The sequence below is a fragment of the Rhodnius prolixus genome, unplaced genomic scaffold (genome assembly GCF_049639745.1).
Source record: "Rhodnius prolixus isolate KJV_2025 unplaced genomic scaffold, Rpr scaffold_35, whole genome shotgun sequence".
NCBI lineage: Eukaryota > Metazoa > Arthropoda > Insecta > Hemiptera > Reduviidae > Rhodnius > Rhodnius prolixus.
The window spans coordinates 935,725-955,095 of NW_027411629.1; the positions used below are offsets into that span (position 1 = coordinate 935,725).

A 19,371-nucleotide genomic window follows, 5' to 3' on the forward strand; every position below is an offset into this window, starting at 1 on the left:
ATATATATATATTTACGAACAAGTATGTTAATAACAAATATGTGCTTCCGCCCCCGTCCACGATATCTAATTCGAAGTTGGTAGTTAAGTTCCGGCTGACAAAATAGGGATCACTTTACTTGATATATTATCAAATAATATATAGTACAATAATATATAATAATAGCATAGCTTTTTTTCTAATAATTCTGCCTTGGAGAATAAGTAACATCATTAAAAAAAGAAGCCCAGGCAGGATCGGACGTCCTGCGGGAGGCTTTACATCGTGAATATGATTGCAAAAGAATTAAAAAAATGTAGGAATTTCTATTACAAATTTTTTTTTATGCAAACTTTTGTTGCCCAACGAATTTTAAAAAACCGAACCTTCAGCCATACGAGCAAGAAACTAGAGCTGCTGCACACTCAGCAGGTGGAGTTTGATAAAGTGGAAGGGGAGCAGGTGTTAAGCTGTAAAAATCACCTGGAGAAGAGTAAACTCGGCTCTTCCATTGGATTCCTATATGAGTGGACGCATCATCTGAGGTCTTCAGCTCCCGCGAACAAGATGTCTGAGTCTGTAACAACTACTAATGCCAACGGAAAAACTACAAAGAACAGGAGAGAAATCTAAATCTGAAATGTTTTATTTATTAAGGTATAAAAAAAATTAACATCACATGTGCTGTGGTGGGTACAACACCATTTCTTTCTATTTACAAACGCCAGCATCATAGGAACAATAGACTTTCAATGTTACCAACTTAAAACAATAATAAACCGTTAAAGCTTTGAACAACAAATATATATATATATATACAAATATATTATCTAGCAACTCTATAATTCAAAGATCATCGATTAGGTATAGTCAAGGCTCATCATACTGCAATACTCTTCGAACTTCTTCAAATGCGGACCGGACAACAATTTTTTGCAATCTGTAACAAAGAACAAATTAATTAGAATTTTCAAGTTATTTCAAAATTTTAATTTTTTCTAAATGTTAGTTGCCTATAATATGGGCAACAATATAAAATATTTTGCAAAATGTAAGAAGTATCAGAAAATTAATTGAAAATAATTTCATACAAAAGCGGTAAGTATTTATAGTATTTACTGCCTGTTTACGAAAGTTAAGAAGTAATCGATCAAGAAATTCACACATCCAGTCAAGCGATTCTCTTTAAACTCAGAATTTAATTCTAATTCTAATATGAGGACGTTGAACGTTTCCAGTTTAAACGTGCAAATTGGGATAGGTTTGAGGAGAGCTTTGGTTCTGGGATTTAAATAATGGCTGATGAGTCCTTGGGGGTTGAGAATAGGGCCGCTTTTTAGGGTAGGACTACTTTTGAGGGTTACAAACGAGTGTTTCGATGCCAAGTGGGCATAGGCGTCGGGGGGGGGGGTCTCTGGTGGTCTACTGAGATAACTGCCCTCCGTCGGAAGGTTGTTCGGGCGAGGAAAAGGTTTCAGAGTTTGCGGCGTCGGCTGTGTCGGTGTGAGGCCTCAGGATTGGTCTGGGAGACCTATAGACAGATAAGGAGTAAGTATACCGCCGCGGTGAATGGTGCTAAGGTTGGATGTTGGAAAGATTTTGTCAGGAAGGAAAATAACACATCTCATTTTTGCAGGATAGGGAAGTTTTTGTGCGATCGGAGTATTAAAATGTCTCTCGGAACGATACGCAGGGTTGTCCGCAGAGCTCTATTTCAGGACCAATCCTGTGGAATATCGTTTTCGACGATCTGTTGGCTGGTGACGTCCCGGGATTGCAGGGTAAGGTCGCGTTCGCGGACGATTTAGTTCTCGTGGTAGGGGGTAATATTAGGGCGCAATAGAGGCTAATGCGACGTCAGCCTTAAATTATGTTCGCACATGGTGTAAGCACAATAAAGCAAGGGTTGCTCCGAATAAGACGGTGGCAATGTTGTGAGGGGGTCGCTTGCCCCTCCTCGTCAGCCAGTAGTCAGATACTGCGGCGATAGGCTGTGTTGGGTGTCACAGATTATATACTTGGGGGTGGATTTGGGCGCGAAATTAATCTTTGTGCCACTTGTCAGGGATCTAAGAAGGAAGGTCAATTCTTTTGCCGGGCAGTTGAGGTCGGTAACAAAAAGGGAGTGGGGATTGAAAAGGAGGGCAGTGAGTACCCTATACCGTGGGGTTCTGTTTCGGGGACTGCCTCTAAAAAAAAAAATTAAATTAATTCTAATACGGAGCAGGTGATAATACCCTAGAGGTCAGTGAAATGGTCTTTAGAGATAAGTTACTCTTCCTCTCCACTGAAATTGCCAAAAAATGAATTCCTGGAAGTTATTTCAAAATAGTAGCAGCCTTTAAAGTAATTTGTTAGTACCTTAGATCAAAAAGTCAAGATAATGTATTTTCAAGAAAGTCGCCGAAAATGAAAGAACTCATCGGAAAATTCCCATTTCCAGTCGCGCTATTTCCTTTAAACTCGGTATTTTAGTCATGCAAAAATTTACAAATTATCCACTCGCTGGTAAATATTACTACAATGCAATAGTGATTATTAGGATAAATAAAATTAGTAGACTGCTTCTCTAAAATCTCTGGAGAAGATCCTTAGTACCAATAAGTGAGTTCTTAGCAAAATCTTTGAGGGGCTAGTGATGAGTAGGCTGAGTGGTAGCCTCAGATGGAGCAGCTGTAGTAGGACCACCTGGGCTCATTGCCCGGTATGAGTATACGTCATTACAGTTAACGTTACTGCAACTGACAATTTAGAGATTAGAAATGTAATTGCAGTTAGGAGACCAATGACAATTGGCGTTGAATTATATAATTATTATTTCCTGTTCTTACAGAATAAACGTAACAATCAGATGAACTGCGAGAAGAGCAGCTTTCAAAATGCCAGAAATGCGAATAAGGAGCGGTCTGTTGGACACGAAGAGAAGCTCTACTCCAGCGCTCTTACTGCACGCCCAGCACAGCACAACGTTGTATATTTAAACAATAATTGTACATATGACAAATGAAATAAAGTTTTTATTAAGAATGTTAAAAACAATGGGAAGTTTAAAATTTTGACCTTTTTTTTTGCTAAGCGAAGCCAATATTCTGAACCCAATCAACCGTGAGTGTTGACTGACAAGCCTATTCCACTGCTTCCCAGAGACTAATATGACATCCTAGTTAAAGCACTTCTTTTAGTCCTGCCTATTTAACTATACTAAGAAACCTAATAAGAAGCTCCAGGACAAAATGTGGAGGCAGCGTATGAACTCTGTCATAACAGCCCTTTGCTCTGGCACAATATTAGCAGGATTGTAACCCGATCATTTTATTCACATTCTAAAAAAATTGCAGGCAAAAACCTGCTGTAAGTTTAGCGTTACGAGAAAGACTGACAGAGAATTTTGCGAAGTACTCACCAAGGAAAGCGTTACGGAATGAAGTATCAGTGACGGGAAACAGCGTGGTCAATTTGCTTAGCATCACGTCGAAGTTAGAATCCTTGTGAAAGGTCCTCATGATTTTAGCAAACATTCCATAACTCTCCTCGTCCAAAGTTGTTTTCATCTGCAAACAAAATGGATCTCTATTTTAATTGAGTTCACTTCAATAACAAGAGTAAATTTTATGTGGATTTAATATAGATTAGATTGGAGAATGGGGGGGATCCATTCCCAAAGCTCCCTTGACATGACGGCTGTCTAGTAGTTTACACGTGTAGACTCTAGAAATTCGGGTGATTTTGCATCATTACTTTAACAAAGAATGTTCGAAAAAACGAAATAGGTGTTGGGGCTCAGGTTCTAGGATTGCTCAGGCCTGATTCAAATCATAAGTGGTGAAAGCACAGTTAAGAGCGCACGGAAGCTTTAGATTTACAGCATTTTTACCACACACTGTAATTGTTAGTTATTTTTATGTTTATTAAAGCTAAGTTACTATATATATATTTTTTTTCTTGGTAATATTATTATCAATTATTACACTATTAAAAAAACTAACCATTTGACTTTACATAACAATATCATACCTCACATAAGAAATTTTTTGCTTCATTAAGTCTTTTATCATGTGCTATATCTATGGCATCTTCGCTGCCGCTGCAATAGTCCTCGAATACCAAAGGTTTCATTTTTAATTTGCGCCTTTTTGCTGGCTGGATGATTGGCTGTTCAGCTAGCTGTGACAGCAGGGAGCAATGTCGAGCCTTATTCACAGTGGGTTCTTCTCGCTGAAATAATATAGTAACTTCAAATAGCAAATACAAGATGCCACATCTAATTAAAATGAAAAATGACTTTGATAAGAAAACTTAATGAAAATGCAGAAAAGAACTGACTGCAAGCAGCCACGACATTCTGATCAAACTAGAATCAGATTAAAACGAACCACTGCCTGAATGATGACCAATTTCGGGCAGATACAGCATAATCTCACTCTATTTGGCCATATTTACCTCACAATCTTCATCATCATCTAAAAAAGTAAAGCACGAAACATGAGGTCGCGGGGACTGAAAGCGTTCTGGTTCGGCGCTTTCAATCTCTACATCTTTTAGTTTAGAGGTAGACGGCTGACACAAGCTCGAAGCCGAATTATCTTCTTCCAAATCTGGGCCAGAGTAAGGCATTTGAACCTGGTTAACACATTTTAGGGTCATTAGATTTAGAAGAAATTTTTACTTTCACTTTTTAGCTAACTGATAAAAACAACTAGTACATAAGCAAACTTAATAATGTGAGTACACACTCAGGCTGTTTTCTTTAACTACACCTCACCTTACAATCTTCGAAATTGGAATTATTAATGTTATAGTGATCTAAAATTAAAAGGATACTGCAGAGAGAACGCTCTCCCGAAAAGTAAGGAGTTGGAAAGGTAATGCGTTCTCTTTAGATGTCCGCTTAAGACCAAAAAAGTAGGAAGTTTTTTTCTCTTTTTACTTTACGAACTAGGTTTTGATTTGGTGAAAAATTGAATGAAATATGAAAAAACACTGCGGAATGTATTGAATAAGTATGACAATGCTGCATTGGTTATTACTCAGGACAAGAACAATCAATATTTCAAAATTCGGAAGTTTCAAATCCTTGTTTTTTACCCTTCCCCTTATATTAGTGATACTTCTTCAACGGTAAGAGAACACAAGTTAAATTCAACAATACTGATTCTAAAATTTATATACAGTGGTAATATTAATACAAATAGGATGCAGAGAAGTAAAATTTGCGGTTGACCAAAACTTTGCTCAATGTGGGTGTACCAGGAAAGTATCAAATTTTTAAACTAAATTTTAAATAATCAAAAGATATAAAGGGAAAAAATAAATGGTTATTAAATTAGAAACATATAAACAAATAAATCTGGTGGGAACACTCACACGAATTTCTTTTAGCAAGATTCTAACTCATACATTTTTATCAAACTCCGAATAATTGAATAATGTTTAATTCTTACTAATAATCTCCTTAACAAAAACTTACAGTTTTAAAAGTTAAGTATAAGGGTTGATTAAACGCCAAAAGGTACACAAATCAGCTAGTACCCAACATTTCATTCATGCTTAGTTCATATAATTTAAGTAATTTTGCTGCATTAACTTTTCCTTCACATTTTTTAGAATTTATTAGATGTCACAGACCCTTATGCTGGCCATATTTATCTACAAAATATTTGTTCAAGTAGCACTGTAGATTGACTTTAATATCTATTAATCTATAATAATCAAACTTTTAATTACAGGTTAAAAAATTCAAAAACTTTTTGAAAAAATGCTTACATCAACATACATCAATGATTTTGTTTATTTTATTTATTTATTTTATTTTATTTATTTTTTTAAATCGTCTGTTTAAGTTCATTCTTCGATTAAAGTAATTGTTATTTTATGTAGTAGCCAAACGTTTATAATTAAAGGTAATAATTATCTGGCTTTATCGCAAATAATATGGTTTTCTTCAATTACATTCTAAATGGAGCTGTTCTTCTCACAATGTTGTATACATGTAATATGAAATAAATGAGATATGCATACGTTTAGGACATCTAATTGTTCCAGTATTTTACTATAAGTAAAATTAGGGGGTCTAAATTAAATTACAATTGAGAAATGAATCATTATTGTTGAATAATCTACTTGTTATTAACTGTGTGTTATTTGTGCTCACGAATATTTCGGTAAAACGAATTCAACACTGAAATATTCTTTTAAATCCGTGATTCAAATTTAAACAGTAGCCGACTCTAACTTTGTCTTTTTCTACTTTTGCATATATCGTATATATGTGACATCTCAGAATAAAGGGCAAATTAAAGCTAAATCCGAAGAATAATTCGGAATAGAGTTAAAATAAAGTACCTATTTAAAAACGGATATAATATACATTTTATCATAATTATAACAAAATAATATTATGAATGAACTGGCCAGCATAAGGGTCTGTGACATCTAATAAATTCTAAAAAATGTGAAGGAAAAGTTAATGCAGCAAAATTACTTAAATTATATGAACTAAGCATGAATGAAATGTTGGGTACTAGCTGATTTGTGTACCTTTTGGCGTTTAATCAACCCTTATACTTAACTTTTAAAACTGTAAGTTTTTGTTAAGGAGATTTTTGTACCTTTTGGATAGATTTTCATTTTTGTCTATTTTGCGAAGTTACATATCTGCTTTACAGATTTGTTTAAAATTTGGAATAAGCAATTCTATCATTATAACCTGAAAAGTTGTTAAGTCGGAACCGTAACTACCACTGGAGAGATCTTTATAAAGAATGATTATAGTTGCCATCCTCAATAACAATTTTTTTGAGAAAGCGTTTTGAATAAAATAGGAAGGTATTTGTACGTAACTAGCAAAATTAAACTGCGATTTCAGTACTTCCTTTTAAGAGGAGTAAGAAAAACAAACTGCGAATACAGTACTTCTCCCAAAAAGGCAAAGAGGCAAAGATTTTGAATCGAACGACAATTCATTGATGTAAATCGGTTCACCCATTGATAATTTTAACAGTTGCAAGACTTCCTCTTAGTAGGTGTAAGAGCATGATGGCACTTCACTGCCACGTAGAGGACCTTTAATCACTTCTTCGTGCTAAATTTTATCAAAATCGGACTAAGCGTTATGGAAATATTGGTAATAATAGTTTTAGAAAGGGCTTTACTTGGGTGGGGCAAACTCCCCTCCTTATGAGGCGTAGCGTCGAGACTTTTAAAATGCAAATCTGTACAAAATTTCGATTCGAATGACACTTTATTCATGAAAATCAGTTCACGTGTCGATAATTTGAAACGACTGCTATACTTCCCCTTAACAAGTGTAAGATTAGATCGTCGCTTTAATGTTATGTAGGGGAGCCCTAACCCTATCATCCTACTAAATTTTATCAAAATCGGGCCAAGATTTACAGAGTAATTAGTAATAATAATTTTGGAGGGGGCCTTACATAAAGGGGGCTAGCTCCTCTCCCATTCGATGTACAGAGTCGAGACCCCCAAAAGGCACATCTACATAAAATTCCGAATCGAATGACACCTCATTCATGAAAATCGGTTCACGCGTTTAGGCGCTACGCAGTTTACAAAAAAGGTAACAACAACAACAACAACAACAAGAACAAGAACAACAACAATTTTTGAAAATGCCGTTTTTGCACATTTTCGGCAACTTTTTTCTCAAAATCTATCAGATCTAGATTGTTGCAAAAAAATTACAGTTATAAAGGAGGATTTGCCCTACATTATAAAGAAAATTTGGGAATTTTATCTTTTATAGAAAAAGAGAAAAAAATTGTCAAAGTTGGGTGTTTTTCAACGTTACGCTTTTTCCTGCAGTTTTTGATGATCAACCCTTATACAACTGTCCTACCGGACAGTTTTAATGTACAGTTTGTAAACTATATTACTATACTGAAAAAACAACTGCAAAGGGAAGCCTAACCTAACTCCGAGAACTGAAACGAATTTTCCTAGAAAAATTAATTAAGTAAAGGTTATACATCTATTTGTATGTAAGTATTTATGTTAATGTAGGCCAGCCGCTGACTCTTCCTAATTCTCACTTACTTGTAGCAATGATCATACACGCACGCACACACACACTCACAGCGGGATAAGACCAATAAACTATTTGAACTAAGCTAAAGTAACGCTAGCCAATCTTACCATTAATCAGAAGAGATTCACCATACAAATTCTTTAATAAATTGTTTAATGTATTACCAAACATAAGTTACGGCAGGGCCGCAGACGAGAAAACTCGCAGGTCAGCAAGAGGCAACACAAGCTTTTCAAAATAGTTAAACCTTGTCTCACTTCCAGCAAGTCCCAACTCAGAATGACAAAATAATAAACAAAATCCATTTACAAATAAAATACACAGCTGCAAACATAAACATAGCAACTATTTACACTGCACTGTTACATCAACAATAAAAGCAAACAAAATTTTCAAGAAAATCACCAAAAAATAGTCGGAATTTTGGCAATATAAGTTTCTGGACCAAAAATGGCATTTTATAGGGAAGTTCAATCACCCCTCCCCAAAAGTGCCCTTAATTGAATTAATTGCTTAATTGCTTCTTAAATTATGGGTCGCGGCCCCTTGAGGGGTCGCGGAAATATATTGTTGTAAAGGGTTAAAAATAGAGGGAAAAAATATAGCGAAGTATGAGGGGGTTTAAAGGTGAACTGAGGAGTGACAGTAAACATAAACAGAGGTTCATAAGAGTGGTAGTGTTCCTGTAACTGTATTCCTTAACTATTGTTTAAGAAAAGCCAAAAGAGATAAATCGAATGAAATAATAACTAAGGATGTACTCCTGTGGGATCCTGCGAGGGCCACGCTATTCACAGACAGTTTAAAGCATTCCCCTAAAGTAGGCAACATTAACCAAAATATAAATGATTTATACACTAATTTAGTTTCTGCATTTAACGAAACTGCGAACTCTCTAAACCTTTCATTGAAGAAGAAAATCAGTTTAAATAAAACTTATAATAATTACCATCCCTGGTATGATTTGGAGTGTAAAAATGCTAAAATTGTTATGAAAATCAACTTTAAATTATTTAAAAAGAGTGGCTATGATGATGTTCTTAAAGTGGATTACATGAGTTCCAAAAAGCAATATAAAAACTTAGTTAAAATGAAAAAAGATAACTATGAAAAAGAATTGATGATAAATCTTAGTAACTGTAGAAATAGCAAATTATTTTGGAGTAATGTAAACAAATTCAGATCTAAGAAAATCTATTCGAATTACGTTAGTTTGGAACAATGGATGATCTACTTTGGGAATTATTATGGAGAGGCAAACATAGGTGATGAATTGGTTTTTAGTGTGTCCTGTCCAGTCCTTGACGGACCCATTTCATTAGAGGAATTACAACGTTCACTATTTAAACTGAAGGGTGGCAAGATGCCTGGCCAGGACAGACTACCTAATGAATATTTTAAAAACCTTCCTCAGAATTGGCAATTATATCTGGTCCACCTCTTTAACAAAGTTCTCGAACAGGAAAAAGTTCCTGATATTTGGGCGAAATCTATAGTTTCTATGATATATAAGAAAGGTGATAAAACAATGCCGGATAACTATAGACCGATTTCTTTGCTGTGTGTTATATTAAAAATATTCACCCAGATAATATTGGAAAGATTGATTGTATGGGATGAGAGTGTGTTTGCTTTGCCTGAAAGCCAGTGTGGCTTTAGAAAAGGGCGCTCATGTGTAGACAACCTGTTTGTTTTAAATACCATGATTCAACTCAAATTGGACTACAGAAAATCTGATCTATTCGTCATCTTTGTAGATTATAGGAAGGCATTCGATTCTGTGAACCATAGCAGACTATGGCACAAGTTGAGTCAAATGGGCATAAGTGGAAAGTTAATAAGGATACTTAAAAGTATCTATGATAATGCAACATTACGAGTTAAAAGTGGTGGGATTGTATCCGATGAGGTACCTGTCACTAAAGGGGTGCTGCAGGGCGAAGTCCTGTCTGGGTACTTGTTTAGCCTCTTTACAAGTGATATAGAGGAATTCTTTAGAGCGAGAGGTGCCTCTGGCATCCCAATTTCCCCAGGTAAAGATATACTTCTTTCGCTATATGCGGACGATAGCGTGTTTTTTGCTGATTCGATGCCTGACTTAGTGAAAAAGCTTGAAATCCTTGCCTGCTATGCCAGTATTAATCATCTGGAAGTAAATACAGCTAAGACAAAAATTATACACTTCCATAAAGGCCGACCAAAAAAGATAAAAAAATTGTATTATTTGGGTGAGGTGGTGGAAGTTGTATCAGCTTTCGACTACTTGGGAATTAGATTCTCAAATTCTGGTTTGTTCCACCTCGCTTCCAAATTAGCCGCATCTAGGGCCTCATCTGCTGTTGGCTCAGTGTTAGAAGTATGCCGCAAGGGTAAATTTAGATCAATGGAATGTAGAAGTAGGGTCAATGATGCTATCTCCATGAGTACTCTCTTTTACGGGGTTGAAATCTGGGGGTTGAGATATCTATCTGAAATAGAAAAAGCGCACCTGGAGTTCTACAAAAAGCTTTTTTCATTGAATAAAAGTACTCCTGCCTGGCTTATCCGAACTGAGTTTGATCTGCTTAACTCCAGTTATAATGTGGTCAAATCAGCGCTGTTCTGGATCTGCAAGCTCCTTGAGATGCAAGACCATAGACTTCCTAAGTTGTGCTTTTTGAAGCTAAAACATATCCATTTTAGTCATAAACCCTCGATAAAGTACAACTGGTTTTCGCAGATGAATTATTTATTGAGTCTGATTGGCTCAAATGACATCCTTCTTGAAAGAGACCCCACAGCCTTTAAAAACTCTATCGCTGGAACATTAAATAGATATAAGGAATTCCAAAAGTCAAAAGACCTAGATCTAATGCACTCAGCAAAGTACAGCCCTATTTACAACGATATACTTGCCACAAGTTCGGTCTGCCAATATTCTAGCGAATTGAATTTGCCATTTGGTATAGTGAAACTAGTCACACAATTGAGGCTTTCGGGCAATTACCAGATCAAATTGTCAGTGAAAAATGTCACACACCTAATAAAACCTAAGGAAATATGCACAATATGCGGGCGTAATGATGCGGAAGATTTGTACCACTTAATAGTAGTTTGTCCGGTTTACGAATCTCTTCGTAATCAGTACATACTGCAGGTTAAGAATGTATCAATGGAGCAGTTCCACAATGTGTTTGTTTTTAGGTGCGAAAAATGAAATTAAACAATTATACCTCTTTACAATTAATTGCCTCAAAACACGATCATTTATACTAAATGAATAGTTTACAGTGTGAGAGATTGATTACATACTTATATCGCCACTTTTTGTCCGTTTATATTCTTGTATTCATAATTTATACATCTGCTACTTAAAATATGGATACAATGCAGTGTGCTGTATATTTACTGTTATTACTCTAGATTTTATGTTTTACTGTTATTGTATTATTTATATATTCTGGTCTCTTTTTTCTTACCATGTTGTTCACTATATTTGACCAGTCTTCATTTGTATGGGGTATGTCCCATAAATAATAAATAATAATAAAAAAAAAATAAGAGTGGTAGTGGAGGTGCTGGCCTGTGAGTGACGGACTGGACAGACGTAGGGCAGCCATAGTCTAGTGCAGTCGCAAGCAGAGAGCTAAATTGTCAAGTAAAGGTGAGCTTGCATGTCTGTGTGTCAGTACCTCATTCACACGATCTGGTTAGTGGGGTTACCTCTAGGTATATTAATGCTACTGTCTTATAGGTTGATGTTATTGTAAATAGTTCGTTAATAGTACTGGTAGGTTGACAAAAGAGAAGATAATGCGTTTCTGTTATATTTGGTAATCTTTTAGTTACGGAATAAAGTTTTGTTCATTTTATCTATTAATTGTCTCCATTTATTATTTAACCATGCCCTTCCTGGTTTGGGTGAAAGAGAGAAAGTGTGCATGTGTGAGTGTGCGAGAGCGAGAGAACAATAGCCTAGCTTTAGGGAGAAATCACGGAGAATGCAGACGCGCTGCGAAAGCGAGAAAGCGGAAACAGCAGTTCGCTGGGTTACATTGTGAACTGATAAATTAATTCAATTATTAACATTTTAATAACAAGTAAATAGAAAAAACAAGTTTATTTGGTTTACTTTATTAAGTCACGAACGTTCACGAAGTAGTGGGGATATATGTTGTAGTGATCCTTTCAAAGATACCGTGCAAATGAAGTATAAGTTTGTTGTTCTGTGACTGTACACTTTTTAATGAAGTTTAGGTTTAGCCCAATTGCACAGTGTCCATTACTCTTTTAAATACACGGTAAATGTTAATGGCTATAAAGTTCTACGTTTCATACAAATTAAAAACATCCTTACTTATTCACGATTTATTTTAGTTTGAATTTGTACTCTAAAATGGATAAGTGGCTAAATCAAGCTAAGAAACTGAATCTGAAAAAGAAGAAACCAAAGCGACTTCGAGTACATCGAAAAATAAGTCGAAAATAAAAGAAAAGAGCCAGATTATAATAAAAAAGAACATACAATGAATTATTTCTGCGATACGGGTTTACTTTTAATAATTATCACAATAAACAGCAACCGCTTAGTTTAATCTGCAACAAAACTTTGGCTGATGACAGCATGAAGCCCACAAAATTAAAAAGGCATTTTAAAACGAAGCATCCTACCCACTCAATAAAACAGCCGAATATTTTGAAAGGCTTTTGAGAGATCCAAAAAAAAAAAACGGTCCAGTACTTATTAGCATCCTATGAAGTATCGTTTTTAACAACGAAAGCGAAAAAACCTTTTACAATTGGTGAGGAACTTGTATTGCCCGTAGCAGTTAAAGTTACTGAGTTGATTCATGGAAAAAAGTGTGCAGATGAACTACGTAAAATTCCATTATCAAATGATACAGTTTGTAAACGGATTACAGAAATTGCTGAGGACTTGTTTCAACATTTAATGGAAAGGATTAAACAAGGCTCAAAATTTGCCATACAGCTTGATGAGTCCAAAGACATTCAAGATTCAGCTCAATTGTCAGTATTTGTAGGATATTGTCACGATGATAATGTATATGAAGACTTGCTACTTTGCTGGGCATTGGAAGGTCATACAACTGGGAAAGACATATTCCTAAAAGTGGATAAGTTTTTTAAACCAGGGGGATTGGGATGGGGTAACTGCGTTGGTGTTTGTACTGATGGTGGTGCAGCCATGACAGGAAAAAATGTTGCATTTGTAGGGAGACTTAAAGCAGAAGGTAATAACCAAATTGCATTCACCCATTGTATTATTCATAGAGAACTCTTGCAATAAAACAAATCTCAGTAGACCTAAACTCAGTATTACAAAATGCGATTCAATCAATAATCAATTAATTTAAATAATAATAGTCGTCTTTTTGCAAACTTATGCCATAATATGGGATCTGATTATGAAAGGTTTATTATATCACACAGAAGTAAGATGGCACTCAAGAGGGCGAACTTTAAAACGATTGGTTGATTTGAAAAATGAAGTAATGTTTTTATCATATTAAATAATAGAGTTAAAAAATAATATCCAATAATCTCTGACGAAGCATTGAATGTTTTTTTGACAGTTGCACCACATATGAGAATCATCATCTTCAACTTTAACGTCAATAAAAACAAATATTTATCCCAGATTTAATTTATTGTGTGAAGGTAAACAAGCACATACTTCTCATTAAAAATAATTAAACGATTTTAATACGTAACATTTTTTACGGTTTTCTAAATTTACAATAAAACTTTATTTGTGATAATTTACGATAAAATTTATATTTATGCTTATTATTTTTAGTTTTGATATTGATTTGATGTTTTAATTGCTTTTATAATTATCAATATTTTTTTAAATATATAGTAAGCCTACAATTTTTTCATGTTTAAAAAAATATAGAATAAATTTAGTGTTACGGCCTGATGTTTTCATACGTTCTCAATCATATCCAAATATGACCTTTAATCGACTTATAGCCTAATCATTAGGTGATAGGTTGTAAGAGTTCGACAAGAAATTTTTATAATTTTTGTCACAATTTAATTTAATTAATTTAATTTAATACCAATTTAATTTCGGTAAAATGGCAGGTAACTTTCTTTCGGATCATTTACATCTTTGTATATGTTTAGTTCAAGATATATGACTTATATTGTTGATGTATGATATATTGAATAGTGCGGCAGTGAGCAAGCCGCCTCGTAGTATATGGCAAGAGCGATTATATAACAATCGTTTGTTAAATATTACGCATATTCGGACAGCAAGACTACTTACCCTGTCATTGTTTTCGTTGAAAAATTTTTTAATACTAGCTACTGATGCACCAAACGATTTGTTAGTTATCAATGGTTGCAGCCACTTAGATAAATTATCTAATATTGATTTCTGATTAAACTTAACATCACAAAGCAAGATGACACCGAAGTCTTTGGCATGCCTGATTACTCGGCCAATCGCCTGATTGACAGCTCTTGTAGCTTCCAGTTGGTACCACAAATCTCCGGACATCAGCTGAAAAGCAAAATTAAGTTCAGCAAAACTTTCAAAAGCAACAATCTGACGTGAATGCATGGGTTACTTTCTCCATGTTTGTATTGTTCACTTGCAGTGAGTAAATAGTGCAAACCTTTATGGTTCTGTTCGTCTGATCAAGATAAATTTTCTTTAGTTTGACTTTGGGATCAAGCAACGGCGGATACGGCAGGCCGCATATCAATACTGCTCTTCCATACTCATTAATGAAGTCAAGCCCTTCCGACACTTTGCCGCGACAAACGCCTAGGAGCACAGCGCCACGTCCGTTTCGCTCGGACACTGCACGGCAGTAGTCGGCCATTACTTCATTGAACTCATGCTTGCGAGTGGGCTCTACGTAGATGGACTGCAATGCCAAAAAAGAAACTAACCGATCAGAAAGAAATACCTAATTTCAATAAAAGATGTATTTTCTAATTCCTAGCAAACTGGCCGGCTTAACTGCACCCGGTAAAAATTACCTTAATATTGAGTAGCTTGGCCCACAAGCCTGTCGATTTCCAATGTTCCACAGCCTTATTTAAAGCGCTATACGAAGGAAAAAATGCTAACACACCATCTGGTATAATCCGCAAATAATTTTGTAAACATAATCCTATCTCTTTCCAGTATTGATCATTGTCTCTAAAAACAGTTAGCAAACAAATTATTAGTGAGATATTATAAGGAACTAAGTAGCACAAGTATTGCAAACTGAAGATATACCGGTTCATGTAGCAGGACCTAAGTTCCACTCCGGTTGGCCCTTTGCAAACGACATTCACTAGCACCTAGAAACGAAACTCATTTTAAACTCAAATTTTTGAATCATGAAACAAATCAGGCAGTGAGGTCCTTCGTCAGAGAAGGATTGCTGAACACTGTGGACTTAGGAAACATATGAGCCCACTGGGTCTAACCGGAGTATTACAGAGCTCATGGTCGCCTGTTAATCCTACTCCTCCAGCCGCTTCATTTTATTCTTATTCTGACAGGTAACCAAATTTTTATTAATTTATACCCACAAAGTTGAAGTTGAGGTCCAATCCAAACACATTTTTTTTACTGCGCTTGCGTTACTGTTCTGGCACCTTAATAATTCTAACCTGAAAAATTTATATCAACAGATAATATTACCTAAAGTTACTTAAAACAGAAATTTTTCACATGCGATCGATTTTTAATCCCATGTTTATTACGTACGGATTTTGTTTTACATGTAAGTTTCCTAAGCTAGTAAATTTATTTTTTTTGATTAGCAAAATGAGCGTGAAAATGTTTGTTCACGAAACATAAAAGCGGAGTTCTTGATTATGGGAACTGAGAAAAATTATGGACGAAACGTGTTTTAAGAAGAGAATGCCATCAAATGAAAGTTACCAAGATATTTTTGATTAAAGCAGAAAGCGTGGTCACAAATCTCACTTATGATAGTGTCGTGGAATTAGAAAGAAATTCCATATTATAAAATAATTTGGACAAACTAGATAATTAGTACAAATTATATTTAAAAAATTGCTTAAAACAAATGTTTGGGAAGAATGTTATACTTAAAGAATCTTATAATGGTTTTATATTCAACCCATTCATAATGATGAGCAAAATATCCCAATTAAAATTTTTTAGAAGATAATATATAATAATGTGAGTCTAAAAAATTTGTAGGATGTAGTCAGTGGCAGTCAACCTGGTCTCTACCACCCACTAGAGTTCCAGCTTTCATGGTGGACGCAAGGGGTTTTATCCGTATTCCTTTTTTATTAAAATATAATTGACTTTTAAAAAACATTGAAATGGTTTCTTTTAAAAGTATTGCTTAAAAAATTTTCATAGCATTATTTAAAAACATTTCCATTAGGTTTTTATAACATTATTTACAGTTTATATTTAAATTTCTGAAAATATACTATTTGTAACGCCCGCGCAAAGTTTAGTTCACGTTATGTAAATGAAACTAAATGGCGCTACCACCGCTTAACATTAGACTGGCCATAGTCGGTAATTTATCTCTGGTCAATATGTAGTTAAATCTGAAGGCACTTGCCTACAGCTTCAAACAAAATATGTGAGCCCATGTCTCAAACAAAGAAATATTTGCCTGAGTATTTAAAGATGGGTTTCATAGAATCTGTTGTAAATAAACTACAACCAATGCGTTTATTACATCATAAAACATTATCCGATGAAGCAATGAAACAAAGACGATTGCGAGAACATCTTTCTAAAAGCATCCAAATGATAAGTGCAAGCCCATTGAATATTTTCAGGAAATATATAAAAAATTTCAAAATCGTTCAACAATCATTGCATCATTTTAACATGCAGCGAACGAAGATAGATTAATTGCTGCTTATCGCATTTCACAATTAATTGCAAAAAAGTATAAAAGCTTTAAAATATTAAAGCTTTTAAATAATCCTCCAACATAAATAAGCCTCTATAGAAGAATTTATCTTATCAGGAAACATCTCATACATCAAGAAATACCTCAAATTTTAAAAACGTTGCCCCTAAGCGATACCACAATAAAGCGACGAATTGTAGAAATGGCAGTTAATGTTGGGGGGAAAAAAAACTTACAAGTAATGTCCCACACTCTTTAATTTTCCTTGTAATTGGAAGTATTTAATACTTTGAAATCATACTTAACAAAAAAACAATATTCCTTTGAATAATATTGTTGCTTGCGCTACAATTGCAGCACCATCAACGGTAAGTCGTTATCGAAGATTTGTTGCTTAATCTTGTAGCAAAACAACGAAGAATAAGTCTCCATTCATCATTAACTATAATAATAATTCGAACCGTAAACAAGATTAAATCCATCACAAAGAAGAATAGTATGTTCTATTACAGCTGTGACAGGGCAATAATGAAGATTATTACTTTTAGTTATTATTAGAAGATTATTAATACGTTACTTTTGAACACAGAAGTTCGGTGGGTGCCAAAGGATACATCTTTGGCTTTGTAATGAATTACATGCTGATGTCATACAAATTTTTGAAAGTAATAATGAGACCGATCTGTGTCAACAGTTAAGAACAGTAAAGAATGATGTCTTTTATTTGGCAGATATTTTCAACAGATTTTATAAGTCAATTTGCAGCTAAAAAAACTCTTATAAGTTGACAAAGTATTGTATCACAATTTATTGATAAACTTGAACTACTTCGTTATAATCTATTGAAGAGAGGATTTCATCAGTTTCTTGAATTACCATCCATAAAAAATTTAACTCGAGAGGATATTGGCAGATTCAGTAGCCACCTCAACTAACTTAAATTGGACATGAATAGAATAGAAAGGAGACATCAATAGAATGAAAAACAATTTGAAAATATTTTGAAATTGAAGTGTATGACTGAATGAAAAATCCTTTGAACAGGCTGATACAAATAGTCAAGAAGAACTGTTGGAAATTAAATATGAGGAAGAAAGTAATCATAAATTGGATATGAAAACCAAAATAAAAAATGCCTATCTTATATCAAATATGTGGAAAGTGATAGTTTATTGACGCCTTTCCTTAACGCATATCTTGTGGAATCAGATTTAAGTGCTGTTAATCACATTATAACAAAAAAAAGTAACCTTCTGAATATTTCCGAAAGAGGGGACCTTCCTCCGTAAATTGAGCCAGATATCCATTGTTCCGCAGCCACAGCGTTAGGGATCTCATTAATAATTAAAACAACTAAATATATTTTCATCAGTCTTCATGCTTTTATGTGTGCATAGTGTAAATAAAAAGATAGATTTAACTACAGTAAGTTGTTTTATAAAAATTTATTCTGCCAAACTTCGCGGAAGTCCAACATAAAGTATTTAAGTAATTATTATTATATGTCTTAACTTGCTGCAACTCTGCTTTATAAATTTTATAAAGTAAAGTTTTTCTACTTTATAACTCACTTTTACTGTGAAACCGGGGAGGTTAGAAAATTTTAGTACTACCAGAGATATACAAAAGTAGGCGGTAGGTATAAAAAGGTTGACTACCCCTAATGTAGATGAACATAAGTTTTGAAGAGTTGAAATGTCTTGAGAAAGAAGAAAATAAAATATAACTTTTCAAGGCTGAAATAGAAGGCTTTCAATTTTCAACTAGACATTATTTAAAAATTATACACATTTTTAACAACAAGAATAAAGTGGTAAAATTTTACGGAGTGCTGTCGACCCGCATAGAGATTAGTAATGATTACTGATTCAACGTATAGAAAGGACTCAACTGAATTACTAAACAACAAAACACTTGAAATAGAGACCTGATCAGGACTGATGATATGTGGAGATTCCAGAATTATTGGGTTACCAATATTTAATTCGCGGATGGTGGCTGCCAGTGGGGCCAGCGTACCGCTGGTCAGGATCATGCTATGCACCCCACTGTCCAAAACTTTCGCCATCCTGGATAAAAAAAATAAATAAACAAATCTTAATTTTCAAAATGTCCTATTTTGCCAGCTATATACAATGAATATGTACAATTAAAAGTGTTCATAAAATAACACTTACTTTCTTATAATTATTCCTTCATCAATACTTTTAAAAAAAAATTACATAATACAATTTACATATACAAAATATTTGTTTAGTAAAATGTAGGAGCCATTTAACTTATTGATTGTAATAAAAGGTATTAAACTAAACAACCACATCTACATAAAATTTCGACTAGAATGATAATTTATTCATGAAAATTATTATTATTTTTTAATGATTTAAGGTGCGTCAACATCTGAGGTTATCGGCGCCCGGAGCTCCTAGGAAGGGAAAATCTAAGTGTCAGCAGCTGGATACGAACCCGGGACCTCCGCGTGGGAATCC

The 19,371-nt window shown here is 34.4% G+C and overlaps 2 protein-coding genes across 3 annotated transcripts in view; one reads left to right on the forward strand and one right to left on the reverse strand.

Annotated features, from left to right (window-relative positions):
- LOC141459953 (protein XRP2-like) overlaps positions 1-3,019 on the forward strand; it is a 32,101-nt gene extending 29,082 nt beyond the window's left edge. For both annotated transcript variants that reach the window (XM_074139515.1, XM_074139516.1), the window contains exon 8: positions 2,814-3,019. The gene's annotated coding sequence lies outside the window, so the exon portion shown is untranslated. The remainder of the gene's footprint in view (positions 1-2,813) is intronic.
- On the reverse strand, positions 609-18,971 carry LOC141459952 (regulator of telomere elongation helicase 1 homolog). The gene is made up of 9 exons (XM_074139514.1): positions 18,810-18,971; positions 15,265-15,329; positions 15,021-15,183; positions 14,651-14,905; positions 14,299-14,535; positions 4,421-4,600; positions 3,995-4,195; positions 3,384-3,531; positions 609-920 (listed from the first exon to the last, which is right to left on the reverse strand). Exons 1-9 carry the CDS (start codon positions 18,948-18,950, stop codon positions 841-843), a joined length of 1,470 nt encoding a protein of 489 aa, XP_073995615.1. The 5' UTR covers positions 18,951-18,971; the 3' UTR covers positions 609-840.
- Positions 18,972-19,371: the final 400 nt, after the last annotated feature.